Genomic DNA, 11,055 nt, shown 5'->3' with positions numbered 1-11,055 from the left:
GAGAAAGTGAGTTCCCCCTTGCTGTGTGCATCCACCTGAGCAGGACACTACATTTTTTTAAAATATATTTTTATTGATTTTTAGAGAGAGAAAGAGGGAGAGCGCAACATCAATGTGAGAGCAAAACATCGATTGGCTGACTCCTGCACACCCGCTATTGGGAATGGAGCCTACAACCCGGGAGTGTGCCCTGAGCAGGAATCGAACCAGGGGCCTCTCAGTGCATAGGACAACCAACTGAGCCACACCAGCCAGGGTAGGACACTACTTTTTATAGGTGAAGAAACGAAGGCTCAGAGCCTTGCTCAAGGTTACACATCTAAGGAAACTCAAATCGAACAAGGAATCTCCAATGGCCCATATCACTCATGGGCAGAGGGACTCTATTTTTAGCACAAATATCTCAAGGCCTCCAGTCATCATCGAACAGAAAGTTGCAACGTGGTAATAAAGGGATTCGGGGAAATCAGGTATTAATTCGGTTTTCTCAGCTGTGGCCATGAGGTTTTACTATAGTTCAATGTGTTGGGTTGCCCCATTTGGGTTGACTGAACACATTTCTATCTGTGTGGGGGTTGGGGATGGGAAGGGAGAGAGAAATACTTTGATTTCCTTGCAGTTCAGTGAAGTTTGCTGTGTCCCTGGAGTTGACAAACTCATCCACTTCTTCCCATTTTCCTTCATGTTAGGTCAACTCCCTGCGCTCCCGTTCAGAAAGGGCTCAGCTGCGGATCTGGGTCTCAGTCTCATCAGAGCCCCAAGTGACAACAGCTTCTCATTGGGGTTGCATGCCCTTAAAAAGCAAACCCAAACCCAAACCAACCCCCATGGTGGTGACTCAAGCTGTCCGAGACCCACATTGGGATTTAAGCAAGTTATGGTGACACATGGCCAGGCACCTCCCTACCTTCATAACCCAGGGTGTGTTCTTCTATTTCTTCAGTATGGTCTGAGACCCCCCCAAGCCTTCCATCACTGACCATCACAAGAGCAGGGTCTGGCGGGTATAGCCACGGACACACATTGGCACTCGAGTGTCTGTCACCCTTGTCCTCCTGACCCTCTGGGTGGTGGCAGGGGCGCACCTGGACTGATATGGCACAGATGCTCAGCAGAGCCAAAAAGCTTGCCCAAGGCCTTGCAGCCAGGAACTGGGGGAGCTTCGGGCCCCCTTTCAGCCTGAAGGGGAAACAAGGAGACTAGCAGTCCCCAGGACAACCTGGAAGCCATAAGCAGAGCCTTCGCTGTGCACGGAAGAGGGAGCCCTTCTAGCTTGACTCCCTCCCAGGTCTCACATGAGCAAATGTATACACACTGATCTGAGCAATTATAACCTGGGGGGATTTGTTGCAGCAGTTAGTGTTAGCCCCATTTGAGGCTGCTCCTGCCAGCCGGCCTCATGGCTGATAGGAAGAGGCAAGGCCAGCTCCCAACATGGGGGCAGAGAGCCAGAGTGGCGGGGAGGCTGGACAGTTGCAGGTGAGTGAGAAAACACAAAAAATGCCACCACCCTTTGAGTATGGCTCGTGGTCTTACTCTCTTCTTTCCTTCATGGTCATAATGATCACCCACCCATATGTCACGATAAAGCTGCTGAGAACTTAGGGGACCTATCAGGGGTCCAGTCTGTTGTCAGCTCGCCCACACTGGCTGGGCAGTTGCCCTCAGCTCTTCATGGGACTGTCTCCTGCCCGGTGACTCTGTTCTGAGTCCTGAGCAAATGTTCCTACAGCTCACCTTACAGCCTCCTCTGCCCCCATGAACAGGACTGTGAGGATGCAATGCTCACGGGTGAGTCCCTTCTCCTGGTTGCGCAGAAGTCACTCTCTCCCATCATGTGAAGCTCAGCCCCATCACCCTGTTGACAAAACACCCATGTCCCCTGGTTCCCACCCACCATCCGCACCCCTGAATAAACCACAGCTCATTTGTGAGAGGTTTTTAATTTCATCTGTTGACCAAGGTTAAGGAGTGGAACAGGATCTCTATTCGGTTCACTCCCATGGGATCTGCTACATTCTCCAGGGGACCTTTCCACGGAGGCCCATAGGCCCCACCGTCGCTGATGTCTGCTCGCCAGGCTGGCTGGGGTTCCTTGCATAAATTAACTAGAGCACAAATATCACACAAAGTAGATGCTACTGTAACAGGGCATGCGCCCTCTGGCCTGGCACAGGGTGGTGGGGACGAGCCGCTGGGTCCAAGGCCATAATGACTGGTGGCATCCCCAGGAGGGAGGTGGGGCCTGTCCTCTGAGAGAGTCCCAGCTGCCCATCTTCCCGAGCAGCTCGCTCTGGTTTCTCGGCCTCTGGGCCCAGGAGTAGCTATCTCAGCGCCACGTGGAGAGTGGGGCGGCAGCTGTCCCGTGTATGACGGCAGAGGGGCTGTTTGTGCTCAGGGTCAGGAAAGAGCCTGAGGAAGGGCCCTCGTTTCCACCTGGGCCTCTGCGCCTCTGTTAGCCACACAAACAGAGCCCAGCACAGGGCAGCACCCTTTCTATGAAAGTACAGATGTATTTCAGCTTGTCCAGGCCTCATACACCCCGTGGCACAGTATCTTTCTCTTCTATTTTTATTTGTTAACAACCTTGAAAACTGTAGAAACCTTTCTTAGAGGGCAGACCATAAGCACAGGCTGTGGCTGGCCACCCTGGTCTGGAACAGCACAATGCCCCCCCGTCCCCCAGCCTCAGCCTCCTCGCCTGAAGGACTCGGCCCCCACAGCGCCTCTGTGCTGGTGTCTGCAGCCCAGGCTTCCCAGAAGGGACCCAGGTGGCCTTGGGCTCTGCAGCCCCAGGGTCTGCCTTTGCCCAGGGACTGGTCTAATTGAATTTTAAACAATTCTCAGAAATTCATCTCAGCCCTGCTCGTGTGTCCCGGGGGGAACTAGGCCCCCGTGTCCCCCATGAGGTAGGTACAGACCAGCAGCCTCACCCTCCACCTGCAAACGATGACAGTCAAGAGCAGAACTGACTTGCCTGGCGCCACCAACAACCACCTGTCAGACCAGGAACTGCTCTGTCCCCTGGCCCAGTGATTCAACCCCAAAGAGCAAAAACCCCCGTGAAGCCTGCCAGCCACATGGAGTCGCTGCCCAGACCTCAGCGACGGGGACCCGGAGCCGCGGGCCAGGGGGAACTGCCCTCTCTGCCCTGCCGAGTCTCTTCCAACTAAAAATAAAGTTTATAAAAGTAAATCATCTCATTTTATAACTTAAGTGCATCAAGCTTTTCCTTAAATAGAGCTCACACTGAAAATAAAGTTACCTTTGCTGTACAGCGGTGTCTGTCATCATCAGGAGTAGACTTCGATGGTAAAGCATGAAAGGCTACACACTCACACACATCTACCTGCCTGCCTGTCTACGGGCTGTGAGCAGGAACAGACGTAGGCACCTCTCCACAGCGCTTCCCCGGGGCTGGGGGCTGGTAGAGGTCTCTAGGTATCTAGTCTGCACGACAGTGTCTACGTTAAACGTCCCTGTCCTTAGCGACAAACACACCTGCACACTACCGCTAAGACTCTGATTAGAAACATTAAACTATGCAATCCGTATGTACCCAGCCTTTGGAAATGCTGACCTACCCCAGAGCATCACTCGACAGCATCCCCGACAAGACGCCCTCCCCAGCCCACCTCTTCCCGCCTCCCCGTCCTACAGCCAGCCGCCCCCTCCCACTGTGGGTGCTCCATAGGAGCCCAGCCACCGAGCTCCAGGGGAGGACTCAGGAGGTGAAGTAAGAATTCTGCATCGAGTACAGGTGGTCAATGGGGTTCCCCACTCTGGACTGCAGGGGCCCAGCTTCTGAGGTTGCTAAGAAACAGTCACCCAGGTTACTGAGGGAGGTGTCATCACTATCCAGGTCGTGGAAAAGGGGCTCGGCACCTGAAATGGAGATGAAACAGGGGTGTGAGGGTCAAGAAGTGGAGACTCATCTCGGTGCTGGGAACCTCGCCAGCATCTAGCATACTGGGGGTGGCTCGGGGGTGGGGGTGAGCTACACAGAAAGGAGGGAACACAGTCCCTGTCCACAGAAGGTCTCTCGTCTCCCTACGGGCTCATGCCTAAAGTGCAACAATTGAATACATGACAAAACACTAAGCTGTGCACAGGCAAAGCAGATGGCAAACGGCTGAGAGTGAGTGTGGGGACTGGGCCTGCTGGACAGGCTAAGGGTGAGTGTGGGGACTGGGCCTGCTGGACACGCTGAGAGAGAGTGTGGAGACTGGGCCTGCTGGACAGGTTGAGAGTGAGTGTGGGGACTGGGCCTGCTGGACATACTGAGAGTGAGTGTGGGGACTGGGCCTGCTGGACATGCTGAGAGTGAGTGTGGGGACTGGACCTGCTGGACAGGCTGAGAGAGTGTGTGGGGACTGGACCTGCTGGACAGGTTGAGAGTGAGTGTGGGGACTGGACCTGCTGGACAGGCTGAGAGAGAGTGTGGGGACTGGGCCTGCTGGACAGGCTAAGGGTGAATGTGGGGACTGGGCTGGCTGGACAGAGAGAGCTCCTGGGGCTCAGCTGCAACCTGCAACCAAGGTCCTGGAAGGAGAGAGGGTAAGAAAAGAAACCCGGGCTCTGAGAACAAGCTGGGTGCCCTCCCATGATAACGCTCAGGACACCCAGTGCCTCTGCCTCCCTGAATTCATACAGCAGATGAGAAGAAGGTGAGGAACCCGCCTTGGAATCACTGGCACCCAATGGAGGACCAACTGGGGACCACGACCACAACCCAGAGGTGCACGCCCTTCACCTCCACGTCAAGAAAATGGGACAGTGAAAATGAGTTTATTAGGCCTTTAATTATTCATTTGAACCTTTAATTATTCATTTTACTGAAGGGTTCCTCATGAGGACTTTTATGTAACAAGACCCCTGGGACTCTGAAAATACAATAATTTGAAAAAAAGTCCTTTGCTGTTTTCCCACAGCTGTGGAGTGACGGCAGGTACAGAGGTCACACGTGTCCCGAGGAAGCAGACATCTGCATAGGAGTGAATGATGGAGGCGGGTCAGCGAGGCCCACAGAGGGTCTGGTCTGCCCGGGGTTTGCCAAAGCATCACAGGGCAGACAGGGCTACGTAAACAACCAAGGGCATCTTTTAAAATAAAGGCAAGGGAGAAGCTGTTTGACCAAATGTGTGAGCTGAGGCCAAATGTCTCTGAGACTGGTGTATTGAGGGCTTGCCAAATGAAACTTTTTAGCTCAGGGTTCTGTGTTGCAGATTTCACAGCAGAGGTGGATGCTGCACAGGCCACTGACCTCTGTATAAAACCTGGTGCCCTGTGTCTGGCTCTGAGGTCGAACTCCAGCCGTCCACCCAGAGCTTGGGCACCCCACCCCTGGCACCCTTGCCAGGCCCCAGCCACTGGGCAAGTGGAGGGGCTCAGCTCTCCACACACCAGATCTAGAGCAACCCCAGTGCTGGTGGGGTGGGAATGGGGTCCTTTTCACCTCACACGTCAGCTTCTGTTCAGGAATTCCATGAGAACACCTGACAGGAGTCCATATGGCCCAGTCAGAACATTGTTCCTGGGCTTTCATAGGTTCCCTTTAAGCCAGAGCTCGCCGACCTCAGGCCTCCCACCTAGATGGTGCTGACCCTTGGATCCCTCTCAAAAGGCAGGCAGGAAATTCAACCACAACAGGCAGGTCTCCACTGGAAGCACAACCTCCTACTTAAACTAATGACCAAGTGGCTCTGAAAGGAGGAAGAATGGAGACAGCGCTGGTGAACCTGGGAGCTGGTCTTTCCTCTGTGGCCATCAGGAGGTGACCCCAGCAACTTCCCATGGGCTTTGCAGCTTCAGGGAGCAGCTGGGAAGTGGGCAGACATATTTGGGAGGGAATGAGAAACCCATACAAACACGGTGTGACAGGTCCCTGTAGGGCGGCGGCCTGTGGGCCAGCAGGGGTCACCTTGAAGGAAGGGCAGGGGGACCACTGAACTTGAAATATATCATTAAAACAAAGGCCAGCATCGCAGAGGGTCCTCCTGCAGAGCGGTGATCACTCATGCCAAGTGCTCACCAGTAGATCATTGTACCTCCTGGTCTTGTTTCCTTGTTTATAGAAGGGACAGGGATGAGGTGACAGCATTGGTCCCCAGCCTGCGCCCTGCCAGGGGTGCCCTCTTACCGTAGGGGTGCATGTGGTCTCCAGGCATCTGGGGTGGGGTGAGGCCCTGCCGGAAGGGGTCCGCACTGTAGACGCTCTGCTCGAGGGCCAGCAGCTGCTGCGGGGTGGGCAGGGCCGTGTAGGGGTTCATGATCCCTTCCAGCCCTGCACCCCCGCCACCATTTGTCTGAGCTGTGGGACAAAGAAGAGGCAGGTCATTCTCCAGAGGCAGCCCAGCATCTCCCGCTGGGCGAGAGGGACACAGACCATCTTCTGAATGTCACAACACTCATTACAGGTGTCCCTGCCTTTGCTATGGCTCCATAAAGAGAAGAGAGTGAGAGGACAGGTGGGTGCAGGGCAGGCAGGCCAGGACTTGCAGAGGGACGGCTGGATGGGGAGCCCACCGTGGCCCAGCCACTGGGTGGCACAGGGCTGCTGAGTGCCTCACAGCGCAGCAGCTGGCTTCCCCAGAGCATGCGATCCCGGGGAGCGGGAAGCAGACTCTGACACACCTTTTCAGACTCAGTCTAGGAAGTCATACCCAGGTCAGCCCTATTCAGCGACCAAGGGGACTACAGGCTGTGGCCACCTGGGGATGAGCACCATGTCATGGAAGACAGTAGCCACGTAAGCTGTGCGACCACAGCTAAGTAATTCATTTTACTTCCGGGGTTTGGTTTCCTCGTACACAGAATGGGTAGAAATGGGGTGACATCGATGGGTCCCAGCCTGTGCCTTAGAAGGGCCATCAGGGGTCACCCTGGAGAACAGGGACGGGGGCAGTGGAACCTGGAGAGCTTCCCTGAACTGTCATTAAAACAAGGGCATCTGATGGTCTAGTCCCACACCTGTCCCCCACTCCCTCCCAATCCTCACACCTCCCCTGTTAAAAAATGAGGGTTCATGCAGGTCAGGGGTGAGTCTTGTGGAGCCTTTAGTGCCTTCTCTGCTCCCCTCAGGGTGGCTGCTGCAGGAGCTGGGTCAGCAGGCGTGAGAGCGCCGTGACCTACAAACATGCTCCATTATTTGTTTACTATCATTATTTCCCCCACTTTATGTATCTGGAAAGGGCTGAGTCACAGTGGCATCGTCTCTTGAGTTGATTTGCCCAGAGGATGGAGAACCCGGCAAGATGAGGAGCTGTGGGCTGTCCTCACACTGCCCCCCAACACTGCACAGGGTCAGGGCCAGGGGCTTTGGACAAGGTTAGTGCCACCGAAGGCAGTGCCAGGCCTACAGCCAGGGCCCTCGACCCCATCACAGCTCCTCGGACTCAATTTTCCCTGGAAGGTTCCCCACCCTACAGGCCTGGGCTTTGAGGAGCCCACAAGTGTTGTCCTAAGAACTGGGCAGTTGGAGGCTGTGGCAGGAGGGGCCCGGGCCCCCAGGACAGCAGGAGGGCCCACCTACCGGTGCCCAGCCTCTGCGTGTTCTGCTGGTCTTGCTGCTGCTGCTGCCGCCGGGCCAGCTTCTTCATCTGATGAGAAGAGAACCACAGGGTTAGACGGCAGGGCCCTGCAGCAGGCTCAGGCCTCGGGGACGGCTCCCGTGCAAGGAGAGGGGCCACATCCCTCAGGGTGAGTCACAAGGGGGCCACGTTCAAGGAGCAGTGCCTGGAGTTCTCTGTGTCACTGCTTTGCCGCCACCATGGGATGACAGCAGCTGGGCAGTGACGAGGTCTCAGCAGGGGCAGGGGTTTCCTCTCCACAAGTAAAACTTGCTGCTTATGTGACAGTTTCATGTGCGGCGTGAGTGTGGGGAAGAGGCCTACAGCCCAGCAAGGGGCTGCCAACAGGGTGTGACTTGGGGTGAGCCAGGAGGCTGTCCCCACGCACTCCCCTACCTGCCAGCCTTCGCATCCGAGGGCCCTCAGAGAGCCAGGCCTCTAGGTAAGGAGCTCGTCCCCCAAAGACCACCTGAGCACACACTTCCTGGGAGGAAAACTGTCACCCAACGTTTGTCAAACTGTGTTCCATAGAATGCTAGGGTTCCATGAGAGATTAATACACACTTTGAATGTGTGCATAGGAAACACTAGGTTAAAAAAATATATTCTTTACTGCAGATTTCTCAGAGCTCCGAACGTGTTCCATGCCATGTGACTCTACGGGCTGTGGGTCATTTCCCAGGGGCGGGGAACATTCGACCTGGGTGCCGTGTACGGCCCTAGACAATTTTGTATGGCTTGAGAATGATGTTATAAATATCCAAGTGGCCCTTGGCAGAAAAAAGGTTCCCCATCCCTGTCTAAAACCATGAAATCCTTCCACGGGAAGGACCATAGGAGACACACCAGCAGCCGTGTTTTGAGTAGTTCGGTTAGGAGCCTGCTGCTTTACACAACCAGGTGGGATAGCGAGCTGCAGACGAGGGCTGCGAGCACCTGGGGTCCAGGCCTAAAGCAGGGCCTGGCGGGAATGCAGACGACAGCTTGAGCTGCGGCCCCGCACCTGGGGCGGGCAGATGTTGGCCTGGGGGAGGCGCCCGGGCCACGGTGTCATCATCTGCAGTCACATGGATGCCGCATAGGCTTCTCTTTGAAATTTGAAAAGAACTTTGGGATCTGGGTTAAACTAATGTGACTTAAAGAACCTGCTTTTACCAAAGGCACAGAAAGACATTTATCCCCACACATGCTGCCCAGGCTCGCAGTCACAGCCACTGGGAAAATAAAAACCGTTTCACAGGACAGACGCCCGCCTCTCCACTGCTGTGTGGCGGCTGTGCTGGAAATGACTGTCGATAACTGAATTTCTGAATTGGGAGAACTCTCTATCACCCTTGCCAGTGTGGCTCAGTGCTAGAGTGTCGGCCCGCCCACCGGTCTCGGGTTCGATTCCTGGTAAAGGGCACATAACTAGGTTGTGGGTTTGCTCCCCAGCCCTGGCAAGTGAGGGAGGCAACCAATCGATGCATCTCTCTTTCTCTCTCCCTCTACTCTCTCTGGAAAGCAATGGGAAAAAATATCTTCAGATAAGGATTAACAAAAAAAAAAGAACTCTCCATCGCACGAGCTCTGGTCAGAACACCTGCAGCAAGCGCAGTCTTGCTGCCCCTGCTTCGGGGAACCGGCCACACAGACAACGTGAGAAGCAGTTACCTTAGCGCGCTGGTTCTGAAACCACACCTGGACCACACGGACGCTCAGCCCTGTCTCCGCAGCCAGCGTCTCCCTCACCTTGAAAAAACAGAACATCAGAAACAGAAACGTTGGTGTCCGAGGAAGGCAGGGCACTCCATCCAGAGCACAGGAAGGCCGCAGGCCACGTCCCAGTGGCGCCTGCCACTGCCCGACACGCAGCCAAATCCCAGTGCGAGAACACCACTCAGTCAGGTGCAGGGGGTCCTTCCCCAGTAAACAGAGGGAGGAATGACAGTCGATTAGAGCTGAACTCCAAGAGGTCTCGGCGTCTCTGACTCTGGGAACCAGGCCTTCAGGTGCTCTCAGACCTTTACAAAGCCTGCAGTTAGCTGACAGCCATCACACGCACTGGCCCACTTAGTGAAAGGTCACTGTGCAAAAGCAAGTGCTCCTCGCTTGCTCTCTTCTCCTGTCTTAATTCATTGCCCTAGTTTTTGGTTCTGTCCCTCATGCGCCAGGTGACTTTGGGTATGTCACGTATACACATCTTCACAGTCACCGGTGTGAGCCAGACTCAAAGGGAATAAGACAGGGCCCATCGGGAATCAGCAGAGCAGACAGCTCTGGAGCAGGCACACACCCCGGGCCTGTGCAGAGGTGGGGCGACGGGGACCCCTGCAATGAAGAAATGTGTTAAAACATCTGCCTTCCACGCGGCACAGGGCGATGGGCTGGAGGGACATGGCTCCCTCTTGGTGGGATTCTGGGGAGGAGCTCCTTGACGAAACACATCAGGAGGGTGGACAGGAGGCCTTGGCTAGGTCACCCCTCCTCAGCCACTTGCGCTGGGGCTCAGGAGAAGTCAGGTGATTAGAGCCATTTAAAAGCACAGCTTTTTGCTGAGCCAACTAGGATAGCAGTGTATCTCCACCTGAGGACACCCTATCCATCCCTCAGGCCCAGCCCAGGAGCCACCTGCTCCACAAAGCCCTGCCTGACTCCGACAGAGGTGACCTTTCCCCAGGCTGCCCCCATGCTCTGGTCCTCACGTCCCTCCCGGGGTTGCAGCAATGTGTGCACTGCCGGCCGCTGGTGGCCTGGAGGCTGCCCAGGGACCACGCTGGGTACAGGTTGTGTGGACGCTGGGAGTCTAGTTACAGGTACAGTAAGCACACGGAGAGGGGGCGATCTCTTGTCCTGGGTAAGCCCGCTGCAGGGCTAGTTCACTTTCTACCAGAACCTCTCCTGGCTGGAGTCACACGAAAAGGGCCAAGAAGTTCCATGGGTGAATCTTTCCAAGGTCAGAACAGTGGCCAACTACACCACTGCCCCTCCGCGCCTCCCCCACGCACCCACAGCTCACATCAGGCCTGGCCGACGACTGGCTGTGGCCGTGGAATGTGAGTGGATGTGAGGGGGTGTGACGTCCCCGAGGGGCTTCCATGGGCTTGCCGGGCGTGACGTGGCCTCTTGCCTTTTGCCATCTACATGACAACAGCGTGCCCAGGTGGCCGCGGCTCCATCAGCTTGGACCCTTGAATGAGGGACAGGTGAAGCGGTCGGAACCTGAGCCCGGGCGGGCTGCAGCCAACGCACGGCCCAGAGGCAGGAAACCACTGTGGGATGGAAACCACTATGATTTTGTTTGTTACTGAAGAAAAAGGTAACTGACACAGATAAGGGTGCAGGGAAAACAATGCTAAAAATTTTAAACGTATTTCCTCCATGAATTTCAATTAAAGGGCTTTCTTATTTGTAGCACATAAATGACAGTAACCAGCATGTGACAAGCAGTCAATAAATGCCGTGTACTTAATAAACAGACTCGGCTACTGGTTGCAGAGACCTCTGC

General features: G+C 55.3%; 1 protein-coding gene across 1 annotated transcript in view; it reads right to left on the bottom strand.

The window, feature by feature from the left end:
• Window positions 1–1,930: 1,930 nt before the first annotated feature.
• Window positions 1,931–11,055, bottom strand: part of LMX1A (LIM homeobox transcription factor 1 alpha) — a 119,751-nt gene continuing 110,626 nt past the window's right edge. Inside the window, exons 5-8 of the mRNA XM_081120958.1 lie at window positions 9,222–9,299; window positions 7,532–7,598; window positions 6,140–6,310; window positions 1,931–3,885 (exon numbers count right to left, since the gene is read on the bottom strand). Of these exons, the coding sequence (XP_080977084.1) occupies window positions 3,725–3,885; window positions 6,140–6,310; window positions 7,532–7,598; window positions 9,222–9,299 (477 nt within the window). The 3' untranslated portion in view covers window positions 1,931–3,724. The remainder of the gene's footprint in view (window positions 3,886–6,139; window positions 6,311–7,531; window positions 7,599–9,221; window positions 9,300–11,055) is intronic.

This window comes from Miniopterus schreibersii, assembly GCF_964146895.1.
Source record: "Miniopterus schreibersii genome assembly, chromosome: 19".
Lineage (NCBI taxonomy): Eukaryota > Metazoa > Chordata > Mammalia > Chiroptera > Miniopteridae > Miniopterus > Miniopterus schreibersii.
The sequence above is the reverse complement of the archived record's forward strand: the minus strand, read 5'-3'. Positions and strand labels throughout refer to the sequence as shown.